This window comes from Panthera uncia, assembly GCF_023721935.1.
Source record: "Panthera uncia isolate 11264 chromosome A3 unlocalized genomic scaffold, Puncia_PCG_1.0 HiC_scaffold_11, whole genome shotgun sequence".
In the NCBI taxonomy this organism is placed as follows: Eukaryota; Metazoa; Chordata; class Mammalia; order Carnivora; family Felidae; genus Panthera; species Panthera uncia.
In genome coordinates this window covers 54,048,886-54,065,131 of record NW_026057578.1, presented here as the reverse complement: position 1 = coordinate 54,065,131, position 16,246 = coordinate 54,048,886, and the positions used below count along the sequence as shown (strand labels likewise).

General features: G+C 47.6%; 1 protein-coding gene across 1 annotated transcript; it reads left to right on the top strand.

The window, feature by feature from the left end:
• Nucleotides 1-14,882: 14,882 nt before the first annotated feature.
• Nucleotides 14,883-16,016, top strand: GPR45 (G protein-coupled receptor 45). The gene has a single exon (XM_049650360.1). It carries the CDS (start codon nucleotides 14,895-14,897, stop codon nucleotides 16,014-16,016), a length of 1,122 nt encoding a protein of 373 aa, XP_049506317.1. The 5' UTR covers nucleotides 14,883-14,894.
• The last annotated feature ends 230 nt before the right edge of the window (nucleotides 16,017-16,246 follow it).

The window sequence follows — 16,246 nt, the reverse complement described above, 5'->3', positions numbered from 1 at the left end:
TTTTCAAGTGTTCTTTTTTTTTTCTTCACATTCTAACATCTCTAAGACTGGGATGCATCTTACAACTGTGGTCGTTGGCATAACTGTGGTGGTTGTCACCTACGCGCCATTGTCTGCGGCCGTGTGGGGGGCGGTGGTCACAATGGCTCATGGTGTTATCACTCCAATGTGCAGTCCAGTAATGAGCATCGCTAGTACCAGGCTGTTTAAACTGCTTTCAAAAAGGTTACATCCTAATTCTGTGACAAAACAGAGAGTTCTGGCATGCTCACGAAGTTACACATGAAAACACCACAGCGGTGTGTGCATTTCGCATCAGTATCCCAGGAATTACTTGAATTCCACATGCTCCCACAACACAGAAACCAAATACTTCATAGGGCCTAAGAAAGGAAGTGCGCAGGCAGATGGCTTTGTATTCTTTATGAGAAGGTGAGTCAGGTGTGGCCACCAAAGGAGACAGAGGGGCTCGGGAAGACAGTGTCTTATACTCCCAGGTCCTAGAAACAGGTACCCCACACAGGGCGACACAGAGAAGACACCAGGTAGTCAGGAGGCAGGAGCAAGAGGAAGGTTTAGGCCACTGCCTATATTGGGGTTTCCTGGGAAGGCCAAGGCAGGGCAGTGTGAACACCGTAGGATTGGCTGGTTTGAATCATTTGGGCGAGCTCTGGGCTATCGCGGTGATTTCTAGTCCCTGACACCTAGCCCTGGGACGATTCACGCAGCCCCAGGCTGCGTGGGGCCAGAGGGAGGACGTCCAGCTCTGGACTGGTCAGCTTGCCTATAGGGCAGGCTCCCGCCCGGCCCTTTGCTGTCTCTAAGAATTGGCTAGCCCTGGGAGAGGCAGATCTCCTCCCCCAGGAAGGTCTTCTAAGACGTCAAAACATCACAATACATAGAAAATGTTAAATATTTGTAATATACATAGGAAGCTGCATTGCGTTTTGCTAGCAAGACATAGGCAAAACAAAAACTAACACGCCAGGCAAAACAAAAACTAACACGCCAGTTCTTGTGTGGCACAGGACGGCCATTAAGACACTGTGGGACCCCTGGGTGGCTCAGTCGGTTAAGCGGCTGACTCTTGATTTCGGCTCAGGTTATGATCTCACGGTCTGTGATGAGAGAGAGCCCCCTGTCACACTCCGCGCGGGGCATGGAGCCTGCTTAAGATTCTGTCTCCCTTCTGTCCCTCTCCCCTGCTTGCACTCTCTCAAAAAACAATTTAAAGGGGCGCCTGGGTGGCTCAGTCGGTTGAGCAGCCGACTTTGGCTCAGGTCATGATCTTGCGGTCCGTGAGTTCGAGCCCCGTGTCGGGCTCTGTGCAGACCGCTCAGAGCCTGGAGCCTGTTTCAGATTCTGTGTCTCCCTCTCTCTCTGACCCTCCCCCGTTCATGCTCTGTCTCTCTCTGTCTCAAAAATAAATAAACGTTAAAAAAAAAATTTAAAAAAAAATTTTAAAAAATTGAGAATTACCAAAGACGCTCTGAGTCAGGGTTTACTTGGAAGTGTTTATACCTTGCTAATGTAGGTAAAATAATGAAGCCTCTTAAAATCAGTGGGCCTTAGAGTCAACGAAAGACAAAATGTGTGTGTTTTCCACACCTTTTCTCGTTTAGTCCTTACAACACATACAGATGAGTGTTATTCTACCCATGTCACAGATAACGTAGTTGAGGCTCATAGAATATAAACACTTAGAACACCTGACTAATGACTTCACAGGAAGACCAAATGCTGAGTCTGACCCACTCTGAGGTCCCCCCCCACTTAGAGTGCTACCCCCATGTCACACCCCAACGTCTTGGATTCTAGAAGCTCTGCTTCACGGGAGACACTGCCCTTCTATCCAACACATCATTCAAGCAAAAACACTTCCAGTTTGGTGTTTGCTATTAGGTGGAAACCCAGGAAGCAATGAAATGTCACCTTTGTATTCACAGCCATCGTATAGGTGGCCTTTGTTTGTATAACAGCAGGAGAGCCATATGCAGCCGGGCTCATTTGAAATTGTCTGCTGGAAATCATGTAGGGCTTACAAAACTTAGAAGTTGACAAATCCTTTTTTAAATGTTTTAATAATTTTTATTTTATTTTTTTACATCTTATTTATTTTTGAGAGAGAGAGAGAGACAGAACACAAGAGGGGGAGGGGCAGGGAAAGAGAGAGAGAGAGGGAGACAGAATCCAAAGCAGGCTCCAGGCTCCGAGCTGGCAGCACAGAGCCTGATGCAGGGATCGAACCCAGAGCCGTGAGATCATGACCTGAGCCAAAGTCGGACGCTTAACCGACTGAGCCGCCCAGGCGCCCCTGGTTGTTTTATTTTTATGTAGACCCTCTTAGCTCATTAACCATGAGCAAAGCCACAGGCAAATTGGCTCCTGTCACAGGACACACCTTAAATACCAGGGGGGCTCAAATTCTGCTGACAGAAGGGGTTGAAATTCCAGAACTGTGCTTTCTGCCAGACCTCCACCTCTGTGGGAGAAGAGCCACAGAGATCCCAGTTGGAGGAACTGAAAAGAGAGGACCCGCGTGCCACGTTCCCGCTTCACTGCGACCTCCTGAGAGTTCAATGGCACCGGTGATGGAGTCAGGAAACATTTCGCAAAGCATAAATGCCAAACATTCAGACACGAATCAATTCAGGAGTCCCTGGGTGGCTCAGTCGGTTAGGTGCCCAACTCTTGATTTCGGCTCAGGTCATGATCTCATGGTTTGTGTGATCGAGCCCTGAGTTGGGCTCTGTGCTGACAGTGTGGAGCCTGCTTGGGATTCTCTCTCCCTCCCTCTCTTTCTCTGCCCCTCCCCCTTGTCTGCCCCCACCCCCACCTCTCTCTCTCTCTCTCTCTCAAAATAAATAAATACACTTTTAAAAAAGAATTAAAACATGAATTTATTTAGACGCAAAACCCTCAGGAGAACCTCAGGACAGCACCCCCAGGGACCCACGTACCCACAGTTGACTGAGACCGTCCCTCCCATCTAGCGTATTGTGCGATGGGATTGTACTTGCCACCTGCCTTGATAGGGACCCCCTCCCTGACCTTGCCTACTGCCTTGTGATTTGCAAGGGGCTTTTATAAACATGTAATGTTCACAGCAGCCCCGGGAGGTAGGTACAGAAGTAGAATCAGGGGCTGAAAAGTTGGGAATTGTTCTCCAGATCCCAAGGCCAAGGAGCAGAGCCCAGGGTCATAGCTTAGATCTTCTGGAGTTTACCTTGTTGCCCAGGTTCCACTACCCCTTGCACCTCATTTGTTCATCTTGACTTTTCATTAGTTGGTTAGTATTTTGGTAGAGGCATGGGTAAATAAGTTAAGTTTGCCCGGCTCCCTACCCAGCTAATACTTGTTCAGTCAGGGTCATGAATGTCAACATGGGCCAGGGCCAAAGGACTAGAATGATTTAAAAATTTTTTTCTTTTAAAGTTTATTTATTTTTGAGAGACAGAGACAGAGAAGGAGTGGGGAAGGAGCAGCGAGAGACGGAGACACAGAATCCCAAGCAGGCTCCAGGCTCTAAACTGTCAGCACAGAGCCCGGCGCGGGGCTTGAACTCACGAACAGCGAGATCATGACCTGAGCCGAAGTCGGTCGCTTAACTGACGGAGCCACCCAGGCGCCCCAGGACTAGAATGATTTAATTGATTTTTCATCTTGATTAGGAAGGTAGCCTCTTCAATACCATTTTCCACCATATGTCATGGGCCTGGGCAAGAACGTAAGGGCAGAGGCTTCTAGGATGACCAGCCCTCCGTTAGAACTGGCAAGTTCTTGGGTGGTTTGGGGAACTCACCTTTGGGGAAAAAAAAAAGACTGAAATCACTATTAAAAACTTCAATCAGTTGGGGTGCCTGGGTGGCTCAGTTAGTTGAACATCTGACTCTTGATTTGGGTTTGGGTCATGATCTCACGGTTCGTGAGATCAAGCCCCATGTCGGGCTCTGCACTGACAGCATGGAGGCTGCTTGGGATTCTGTCTGTCTCTCTGTGTCCCTCCCCCACGCTCTCTCAAAATAAATAAACATTTTTTTAATGAATAAATTAAGAAAAATGAAAAATTCAATCAAGTGACTGAGAACAGACACAAGGGATCTTTTTTTTTGGGGGGGGGGTGGAAATGCTCTAAATGGATGGTGAGGACAGTCACACATTATAAATTGACTAAAAAAAAAATCACTGAATTATAACCTTACAATGAGAAAATTCTATGATATGTAAATTATGTCTCAATAAAGCTATTTGGAAACAGCAAAATACCATCAAAAATAATTTTAATCAAATACATAAGCTGTGCCTGTCTTTATTACAAATGAAAAGGCACACTTTTACCCAGATTTAGGGTTTGGTTCTGTTTTCAGAATAGAGGCGTGCCATGTTAGAAAAATTGCAGAAGATAGAGAAAGAAGTTCGAAAATGGCTTTATTGGGGGGCTTATTCCCCCCCAGTAAAAGTGGAGGAAGGGTGCCTGCAGATGTGATTTTCAAGAAGGAAAAAGTTTTTGCAAGGCAGCCCTGTCACAACCTGAGAAGTTGGAAGTGCTGGCCTCAGGTTTTCTGCAACACGAGTAAGCCACTGCGGTCCTGGGAGCCCCAGGTGCAGGCTACTTGGGACGTCACGTGTTCTACCTGGAGGAACCCGGCATTGGCAGGTCTTCCTTCTGGCATCTTGAAGAAGCGCTAAGTGTCTCAGATTTCATTAAAATACCAAGCTAGATCCATTTTTAAACAAGTGCCATATGCTTTGTGCCTCCGGCAAAATCTTCATACGTGGATCAGGGACTTTAAAAACCCTACCTTCGATGCAACACCTCGAAACTAGTTCAGAAGGCAAAATAAGAAGTTGGCTTTTCACAGCTAAATGCACAAATAAAATTCTCAAAGATGCGCTTGGTAGCTAATGACTCTAAGCAAGTAATACACGGTGGCTTCCTCTAAAGAGAGGTGGTAACACACCTACGTAGAAACACAGTTTGTGAGTGTCGGGTAGGTTATTGGGGGCTTTTCAGAAATACTTAAAACAGCAATCGTTCTTTCTCGTCACTAGATCGAGAGTAGTTGATCTGAATCATAATCTGCATCTGGAGAAAGGAATTCGTGCACACAACAAAACCCTGAGGACACTAAGGTATCCTTGACCTGGGTCCTACCCAGGACAAAGGAAAGGGGATAAGAGCCTATGGGGAGAAGACAAGACGTTCTCTTCCACTTGTGCCACTTTTTGTTTTTTAAATTTATTTAATTTTGAGAGAGAGAGAGAGAGAGAGAGAGCGAGCTCGAGTGGGGGAGGGCAGAGACGGAAGGAGAGAAAGAATCCCAAGCAGGCTCCACACTGTCAGCACAGAGCCCAGCGTGGGGCTCAATCCCAGAAACCGTGAGATCATGACCTGAGCTGAAATAAAAAACCAGACGCTTAACTGACTGAGCCGCCCAGACGTCCCTCTGCTTGTACCGTTGTAAGCAAATTGCTGAATTTCTATGGTTTCCTCATCTGTGAATGGGAATAATAATCTATCATCAGATGGCTATGAGAAAGAAATGAGAACATACTTTTAGAACATTCTGTATATATTTTTTTTATCTTATCCAAATACGAGATGTTATTATTATTTCTTTGATCAGAGCAAAAATTCAGTCTGCATTAGATGCTGTATATATATGTGGAACCCTAAAAGTTGGCTAAAGATTAGAGTTTCCCAACTAGGGTGCATGGCCCTGGAGCAGTGAATGGGCTACTGGTGTGTCTAAGGCATTTACCTTCTTAGCCCTCTGATGGTCATTCTAGTATTCCATACAAATATTTTCTGTATGTGTCCTGGGGAAGAAGCAAGGATTGAATAGAGACTGGTGAGGGGCCAAATCCCCAGGCTACACTGTGTCTCCCACGGATCTAGCATTAAATCCTACATCTGCAGCCAGCAGAATTTCAATAGAGGGGACAAGTAAGTCCCATCCACATTTGCTCCAAAAGCATCAGTGGGAGCTCGTCCATCTGGGCCACAGAGTGTAATCCGGGTCAGAAGCAGCCTGGTGTTCATGACTGCCTGGGGCGCTGCTACACTCCAGCCCTTGCCACTCTTACAAAGAGTCCCTACGTCCACCACCCTTGCTTCTTCTCTGTTCCTGCTGAAACACATCCTTGCCCTTGCTCCGCAATGCTAACTTGTGGCAAATATTAAGTCTTAAGTAAACCACCACTTATATCATGGAAGTGGTAGCCAGGGATTAAACCAGGGCTCCGGGGTGAATCTACTACTTTCCAGGTAGGGAAAAGGTCGTCGGTTTCACTGGGTCAAAAGCCAGGTTCAGTGAGATAAGCTATGGTTGTGGTTCCCACAACCGAGAACAGCTAACTCCCTGGGCACTTTGTTAAAACGCGGATTGCGGAGCCCCGCCCCCAGAGCTCTGAGTCAGTAGGTCAGGGCAGGGCCTGATAATCTGCATTTGAAACAAGCCCCTGGGTGATGCCGATAGTGTAAGGGCAGAGAACCCCTGCGCCATGAAAATGGCTTAGCCTGGCACGTAATACATTTTAGGCACTACTAAGAAAAATAATCAATTAAAGACTTGCTCCCTTAAAAAGCTTCCCAATTCTGTTCTATTTGAAAACGTCCCCCACGAGTCCTGCCCGAGTTGAGAAACAAACAAACAAAAAAAATCTGGTCTCCTTCAGCTCCCTTTTCTTAGAAATTCAGACACGCGGGGTAACACCTGTTTCTAAACACAGCTACTTGACGTATTACCTTCGGCGGCTCTTGCATATTTTTTCATTGCCAATAAAGTTATTGAAATTGAAATATACCATCTGTTTGAGAGTTTGCATCAAAAAGACAGGTGACAGGGTTGCAGGTAATGACGGAGTCAAGCTGTTTCAACAGCGAACTTTCCCATCTGCCAAAATTGACTTTGTTTCTTAGATTTGGCGCTTGTGGACCCTACACGTTCTTCCGGCGTAGGAATTAAAAATCCATTATTACAAACACCAATTGGTTCTCGAAGCAATATTAACAACTACAGAGAACGGGCCCACCAAACTTCCTGCCCTTTGGCTTGAGTAGAGCCAGCAAAACCAGAAAATTCTATTGGAGATCTATATACATGCTATAATATATATTGTATGCATATATACCTATGTGTATATATGTAAATGTGTATTTTTAAATCTGTGAATTAAAATCTAGATGTGCCTGTGCATACAGTGAGTACCTGAGTTCTTTACTGTTTGTGTAAAATAGTTCAAAAGAACTACTTCTCTTTGGCATGGCACAAGGAGCCTTTCATTCCCTGAGGAGGTCACGGCCCCGCCCCCAGGAGCATACACTGGGCGGGGCCTCAACCACACAGTCAAGTCTCAAGGGTGACCTTGAGACTTGCACAGGCAGGTGCAGATGGGCAACTCACCCTGGGAAGCTTATAGCCAGGGATGTCCCGCTAAGTACAGGTACAAAGCCACGTGGGGAGAGGGAAGGGCCAGTGACTGCTGTGCTTGAAGGACAGGCAGGCGTCATCGCAAAGGAGCTCACTTCTGGCATACCGAGTCACTGCCCTGTAGGAAGATGCACTCACTTTCCTAACGAGCCTGATGGTGGTGACATGAACTTTCTGGACTACTTAATGCTTTTCACTGCTGCAGGGAGTGCATTCTGTTTTAAAGGCGTCAGGGAAGGAGGTCGGAGCCCTCCATCGCGAACCCATGCTTGTGCCTGACCACCCCAGTTGCCAGGAAGTCTTCCTTGCACACGTGGCAACTGCCCAGTGCTCTACCAGTGTCCGCCCCCTGACTCCCACCATCCTCTGCTCAGTCTTTCTCATTCGGCCCACACACTGTTTTCCCTTCTTCCCTCCAGGCTTGATGGCTTTCCGGGTTTCAAGTTTATAGCCTGATCGATCTTTTCATAGCTGACCTCAAGGATGAGAAATGAAGAAAGACCCTGGGGGTTCCATCCTTCCCATCAATTTTAAGCCAGCCTATGCCCAGCTAAAGATGAGATTCACTGCCCGAACTTGGAGCTTTGCAAAACAGAGGGCAACAGCCTATCAGGGACTCATCTCCCGGTTAGGTCCATCCTTATGAGATGAGGTCAAATCCTCGGAAAGGCTTGGAGAGGCGCCTCCTGGAATCCTTACTCCCCCTTCGGACGTCCTGTCCTCTAGAAGGCTCTCTTCGGTGTGTCCTCTCCTTGCTCATCAGGGCTCTCCTCCACCTCATAGCCTGGCCTCGTCTCTCCAAGAAGACCTGGCAGAGTCTCTTCGTGGGACTGAGAACAAGAGCCTGAAGAGGAGATGTATAGGGAGAAGGAGTTGCAAAGCCGCCTCCCACATAAATGGAAGGGAGTGGGAAAAACATATCTCAAAAGCTCGGTTAAATGGGGCATTGGTATACTATTTTTTCTATGTTTCTATAGGTTTGAAACATATCATAATAAAAAGTTTCATTTTTTTTAATGTTTATTCATCTTTGAGATGAGAGAGAGAGCACAAGTGGGGGAGAGTCAGAGAAAGAGGGGGACACAGAATCTGAAGTAGCTCCAGACTCTGAGCTGTCAGCATAGAGCCCGACACAGGGCTCGAACCCACCTGAGGTGAAGTCAGACGCTTAACTGACTGAACCACTCGGGCACCACATAATTAAAAAAAGGTTTAAAAGTTAGTAAGGAGGGGTGCCTGGGTGGCTCAGTCAGTTAAGTGTTTGAATCTTGGTTTCCGCTCAGGTCACGATCTCCCAGTTCATGAGATCGAGCCCCGTGTCGGGCTCTGTGATGACAGCACGGAGCCTGCTTGGGATTCTCTCTCTCTCTCCCTCTCTCTCTCTCTATCTCTCTCTCTCCCTCTCTCTGACCCTCCCCTGCTCACTCATGCTCTCTCTCTCTCTCTCAAAATAAATAAATAAATTTAAAGAAAAAGTTAGCAAAGACAGAAGGGGATGGCATCGCGGAGGCAAGCGGGTGTGACAGCAGCATTGGCAAGCCATCAGAGTTAACCAGTGCTTCCCAGCAACCTGTTGAGGGCCCTTGCCCAGGGTGACGCCTCAGGGCACCAGCTGGTGATTCCACATGGAGCTGCCATATGCAGAGAGCAGAGGGAAAGATTCCTTCCTTCCCCTCACGGTTATCAACCACCAAAGCTCTGTTTGGAAAGATACCATGCTTCAGCTGCTGGAAAGGAGAACAGGGTGTGATTCCATCACAAAGCTTTCTGCACCCCATCTTGGATGGTTTGGGGTGAGGGATTGCTTTTCTTTTCCCCGTGCTTGCGAATGTCACAGACCTGAAACTGCCCGCACTCTCGCCATCGTCCTGACCAGACTGGTCCCCCTTTTGGTGTCTTGGTACCCAAAACCTGGTTTCCAGCCCTGGCTCCATGTTTTTAGTGCTTTTAGGACCTTGAGATCTCTTTACTGTATCAGAGCTACTCTTCCAGGCGTGAAGATGGCAAGATAGGGCATCCCTGGGGGCTTGGGAAAAAGTCTTTGCTGTGTAGAGGCAAGGTGACAGGACAGCGGGGGTGGTGTGGTTGAAGGAGCTTGAGGAAACATTGCAGTAAGGTCAGCGTATGGATGGCAGCATTTTCTTTTTGCTCAGGGTCAAAAGCACCTTCTGTCCTTTGCACGGACTCAGCTCATTGAGGATATCATCAGTGTGCTTCTGCTCACCCCAGAGCACACAGTCAATGCACAGGCTGGTTGTCCTTTCCTTGGCTTGTTTATCTTCCAACACCTGCATGACCTCCCCATTCTAGAATGAGATGGTTTGGATAGGATCTATAATAAGTACCTCAAATCGGTTCTGTTCCCAGCTTGCTTCTTTCTCGGCTTATCATTCACACCATGGCTCCCGTTCCTCAGAGTGAAAACCACCAGAGCGATCGCGAGTGCTGTTTCAAATTAAAAAAAATCAGTAGTAGAACACTCCTTGTTCACTTGTTACCTGTTACTTTGATCTTTAACTTGCTGGTGAAAGTGCTGTTGATTGGGATATTAATAACAAGGCTGTGACCGAAATGCTAAATTATCCTTACTTTTCTAATCTTTATTTTATTCTATGTCCTTAGAAAGAGAGAGCGTGCGAGAGTGCAAGTGGGGGAGGGGGGCAGAGGGAGAGAGAATCTTAAGCAGTTTCCACGCTCAGCACGAAGCCCGATGTGGGGCTCCATCTCACGACCCTGAAATCATGACCTGAGCAGAAATCGAGAGTTTTGGTTGCGGTGGATTGTACATCACCGCTCCCTTCAGTTTGTGATACAGGTGTCCCCCACTAGCTGGAAGTACAGTGTTCCCGTGACACCTTTCATAAGCCAAAATGCTGTCCGGAGAAGAAGCAATTATTTGTAGTTTCTATGGGAACAACTTTGCGGTGTTCCCAGACCTTAAAGATAACCGCTGTTGGGCTTTTCAGATACCTGAGGACACATCTTGCTGGCAGATGCACAGAATAAATGGAGATAAGGCCCAGATGCTCACAGACGCAGGCCAGAGCTCTGGCGGTGTGATGCTGAGATGCTGAGGGTAGCTCCGGAGAACGGGGTCCAGTGTGCACTACCCTCTGGGGTGACTCCCTAGAAAACCAATGAAAACAACAGTGAATGCTGTTGTCGCTTTTTGGCTTGTTTTGGTAAAAGCAAACTCCTCTTCGGATTTCTTTCCGTTAGCGAAAACCCCGACTAATGTAGGTTTTACGCAAAAGCAAGGTGGCTTACGGAAAACTTCCAGAGAGCGGGGGGGGGGGGGGTCCCTTTCTCTCTAACGCGGACCATAAGGAGCTTAGAAGAAAAGACACTTCTTGCAGGCACTTGAAGAAGTGGGGGTTGATCAGCGGAAGGCAGGATGAGGGCTTCTGAAGACGAAACGCAGGAGGTCAAGAGTGTCTGCTCAGGTCATGATCCCAAGGTTGTGGGATGGAGCCCTACACTGGGCTCTGCTGTGGGGGTGGAGCCCACTTAAGATTCTCTCTCTCCCTTTGTCCCTCTCCCTCTCTCACGCGCTCTCTCTCTCTCTCTCTCAAATAAAAATAAATAAACTAATAATTTGAAAAGAGGTATTCAAGGGCGCCTGGGTGGCTCAGTCGGTTGAGCATCTGACTTCAGCTCGGGTCATGATCTCACACTCCATGAGTTCGAGCCCCACATCGGGCTCTGTGCTGACAGCTCAGAGCCTGGAGCCTGCCTCAGATTCTGTGTCTCCCTCTCTCTCTGCCCCTCCCCTGCTCATGCTCTGTCTCTCTCTGTCTCAAAAATAAATAAAAACATTAAAAAAAAATTTTTTTTTAAAGAAAAGAGGTACTCAGTGGGGAAAGGATAGTCTCCAATAAACATGCTGGGAAAGCTGGATATTCACAAACAAAAGAATCAAATTGGACCCCCATGGCACACCACTCACAAAAAATTAACCAGAAATGGATTAAAGACTTAAATGTAAGACCTCAAACTACTAGAAGAAAACATAAGAAAATGGCTCCTTGACATTGGTCTTGGCAATGATTTTTTGGATATGACACCAACAAGTGACACAAAGCAAAAAGAAACGTGTGGGACCCTGCACCAAACTAAAAAGCTTCTGCACAGGAAAAATAACAATCGGCAAAATGAAAAGGCAACCAGCAGAATGGGAGAAAATACTTGCAAACCGTGTGTCTGATAAGGGGTTAATATGAAAAATGTGTAAAGAACTCCAAGAGCAAAAAAACAATCGGATGGAAAAAAAAATAGGCAAAGGACTTGATTATACCTTTTCCAAAAGAAGACATACAAATGGCCAACAGGTACATGAAAGCAAAAAGCTAAAAATGCAATAAAACCTAAGGAGTAAATATTGATAGACATATGGAAATACAACTTTAGTTGGAAACCTGTCAGGAACTGAGGTAGATTTGCCTGTGTTTGTTTCCTTATACACACACATATTAACCTTTCTCCACCTCCTAATAGCTACTTACTCTTAGTTTCTGTTTCCTGGTAGCTTTGGTTTGCCAGGACCCCTTGTATCTATCAGGGTGCAGATAGGAAAGAGATCAAGGGATTCTTGTCAAAGGAGAGGCCAGGTTAAGGGAAACCCAGGAGGGCTGGAGAAGTATCCTGGGCTAGCAGCCGCGGGAAGCCCAGTCACCCCTAAACCTACATGTTGAGGCAGGGAACAGCAGGGAACCTGCAGAGAGGGCTGGGCTGTAGGAGAGGCTGCCTGGAGAGGCTGAGAGCTTTGGAGAAGAATAAACCACTGTCAACCACAACCCAGTAGAAGGGAGCCAGAGCAAGAAAGACCGTCCGTCCCTCCCCTCATACCAGAGGCCAAGGGAGCCCAGTCTCCCAGGCAGAGGTAGGGGAGAGAGTGGCCAGGAACTCTAGAGATGCATAGGTAGAATATCCACCATACCCTTGAGGCCTTAAGGCTTCTTGCTGTGTATTCTTTTGTTACATCCCTCTGGGCAGTTGCTTTAGTGACCCACTATTTCTTAGGTCACATTTCCCACTGAGCGAGTGAGAGCATTTCAGCTCTGCCATCAGTGGCCAGGCTCTGGATTAGCTGCCCTTGGGTCATCTGCCCAGTCCAATCAGCTATATAAGCACACCTCGAAGCTATTGCAGGTTAGGTTTCAGACCGCTGCAATAAAGTGAATATCGAAGCAAAGTGAGTCAAATGACTTTTTTGGTTTCCTGGCATATTATAATTTCCTGTAAGCATATTAAAGTTATGCTTACACTAAACTGTAATCTCTTAAGTATGCAACAGCATTATATCTGAAAAAAACTATGTACATGCCTTAATTTAGCATAATTTAATTTATTGCTTTTATAAAAAATGCTAGCCATAATCTGAGCTTTCAGTAATTTACAATCTTTTTGCTGGTAGAGGGTCTCGTCTCCATGTTGATGGCTGCTGGCTGATCAGGGTGGTGGTTGCTGAAGGTTGGGGTGGCTGTGGCAATGTCTTTTTTTTTCCTCCTCCTGTCCCCCACCACTGCCATGCTGGCCACTGTAGCAATTTCTTAAAATAAGACAAAGATGAAGTTTGCCACATTGATGGACTCTCTCTCACGAACAATTTCTCTGGAGCACGTGATGCTTTTTGGTAGCAGTTTACCCACAGTAGAACTTCTTTCAAAATTGGAGTCAATCGTCTCAAACCCTGCCTCTGGTGTATCTACTAAGTTCATATAATATTCCCAATCTTTAGTTGGCATTTCAAAAATCCCCACTGCGTCTTCACCAGGAGTAGATTCCATCTCAAGAAATTACTTTCTTTGCTCATCCGTAAGAAGCAACTCCTCACCCATTAAAGTTTTATCATGAGATCACAGCAATTCAAACACAGTAATAATGAAAACGTTGGAAATGTTGCAAGAATTACCAAAATGTGACACAGAGACACAAAGTGAGCAAATGCTGTTGGAAAAATGGTGCCGATAGACTCGTCCCACACAGGATTGCCCCGCACCTTTGATTTGCAAACAAACAAAACGCAGTGATCTGCAAAGTGCAGTAAAGTAAAGGGAAGTGCCGTAAAACAAGGCATGCCTGTATTGGAAATGGTGAGGAGTGAGGGAACGGGAAACGTACTATAAACATCCTCGCTCTGGGTAGAGCCACGTCACCTGTTGGCAGGTATACGGCAGATTCAGGTGCACCCGCAGGTATTACCTATAAATGAAGCAATAGCCAATTGTAACATTGTAATTGGTTTCCTTCAGGGCTGTGGGTGATCGAATGCCGTCTGGGATCCAGGCGTGGTGAAAATCACTTTATGGGTATTCTCCCAATCTTTGCAGCTCCTCTGTAGGGGCCTGATCATTACTCCTATGTTATAGATGAGGAGGTCCTATCAGCTGAGGTCAAGCAGAGGTTAACCTGCCAGAGGGTGCCAGAAAGTAGCGGAGGCAGGCTTTACCCAGCCCAGGCAATCTGACTCCATTCCTGAGCTACCGAACACTGTTCTGACCACACCTATGAGAAATGAAATAAAACTGAATGTTGTCTTTGAAAAGAGCTTATCTTCAGGGAGAGTTTCCTCCTTCCCATTGGCAGTTCCAAAAGTAATCCTCAGCAGCACTACAGTTATCTAAGATATTAGCATTAGGGGAAAGCGGGTGAAGGGCATCTGAGAGCTCCCTGGATTTTTTTCTGACAACTGCATGTGAATCTACATTTCTCTCAAAATAAAGTTAAACAAATATTATAGTAGCAGCATCAACTACCATTTATTTGTTAATTTCAATTCGACATTGGGCATCTTCTCTGTGCCAGGCACCGTTCTTTCTCTGTTGGGAATATAGCGGAGAACAACACACACACACACACACACACACACACACACACACCCCTGCCCTCATGAAGCTGGCATTCTAATGGAAGCTGCCCTGTGCAAAGCTCATTTGGCCAGGCTCCTTATCATAAAAGTTATTAAATGCATGCTCATCACAGAAATATTGGCTAACGCTGGATTCACGTCCTTATCCCCATAAAGTAGGTCTGATTAGATTTCCCTAGGCTACTTGACAAGACTCATAATATTTGTGAATACCAAGCCTTGTCCTGAATGGCAAATCAACGAGCCCTTCTTTCTCTCCATTCTGTTTAGAATACTTGTAAAATCTAAACACTGCTCTATTCAAAACGTGCTTGGAAAGTCTCACTCCCTTCTCTCCCCTGCTCGCCTTTGCTCTAGGCTACAGAGAGCATCCAAGTAGGAGGCTGCAGACACAGTCGGCTGTCATGCAGATGATGAGGCTGTGATTGATGAATTGCAAATCCTGGCTAGTGCTCCCAAAGAAAACGGCTCTCTCTACCATTCCAGTATCCTCCAGATCCAAGACATGCAACCCGCAGACAGGAAATGGCAGCCACCAAAGCGCTGAGGGGAGCCCTTCCAGTCGTTTCTGTCCCGGCTCCAAGTTTTTTCCCATGATGGCCTGCAACAGCTCCACCGTCGAGACCTACCAGTACTTGCTGCTGAACGAGAGCAATGTGTCCGACTCCGGGGCCACCCCACCACCCGCCCCCCTCAGGATATCCTTGGCAATAATCATGATGCTGATGATCGTGGTGGGGTTCCTGGGCAATACTGTCGTCTGCATCATCGTGTATCAGAGGCCAGCCATGCGCTCCGCCATCAACCTGCTGCTGGCCACGCTGGCCTTCTCCGACATCATGCTGTCCTTATGCTGCATGCCCTTCACGGCCGTCACCCTGATCACGGTCCACTGGCACTTTGGGGATTACTTCTGCCGGCTCTCCGCCACCCTATACTGGTTTTTTGTCCTGGAGGGCGTGGCCATCCTGCTCATCATCAGCGTGGACCGCTTTCTCATCATCGTCCAACGCCAGGACAGGCTGAACCCGCGGCGGGCCAAGAGGATCATCGCCGTCTCCTGGGCGCTGTCGTTCTGCATCTCGGCCCCGTCGCTGGCAGGCCGGACGTTCGTGGAGGTGCCGGCGCGGGCTCCCCAGTGCGTGCTGGGCTACACGGAGTTCGCGGCGGAGCGCGCCTACGTGGTGGCGCTGGTGGTGGCCGTGTTCTTCGTGCCCTTCGGCGTCATGCTGTGCTCCTACCTGTGCATCCTGCACACCGTGCGCAAGAACGCCATCCGCGTGCACAACCAGTCCGACAGCCTGGACCTCAGACAGCTCACCAGGGCCGGCCTGCGGCGGCGGCAGCGGCAACAGCAGGTCAGCTTGGACTTGAGCTTCAAGACCAAGGCCTGCACCACCATCCTGATCCTCTTTGTGGGCTTCTCGCTCTGCTGGCTGCCGCACTCGGTCTACAGCCTCCTGTCCGTGTTCAGCCGGGGGTTCTACTGTAGCTCCTCCTTCTACACCACCAGCGCCTGTGTCCTGTGGCTCAGCTACCTCAAGTCTGTCTTCAACCCCATCGTCTACTGCTGGAGAATCAAAAAATTCCGCGAGGCCTGCATAGAGTTGCTGCCCCAGACCGTCCAGATCCTCCCCAAAGTGCCTGAGCGGATCAGAAGGAGAATCCAGCCAAGCACCGTCTATGTGTGCAATGAAAACCAGTCCGCGGTTTAAGGGACGGGAGGGAGGAGCGCGCGGAAGGTTCCAGGACCGAGCTCAGAGTCCTGGCACTTGGCCCTAGCCAGCGTTTCCGGTGGCCCTGTAAGCACAAAGGTACGCCTCTGTTACCAGATAAGCTGCTGCTTCAAGTTGGCAAGATGAATTTTTTTTTTTTTTTCTTGCTACAGGAGAGCAGTATGTGGGTCTGATGGAAACTGGAAGGTAGTTGGGACAAAATGGGGATG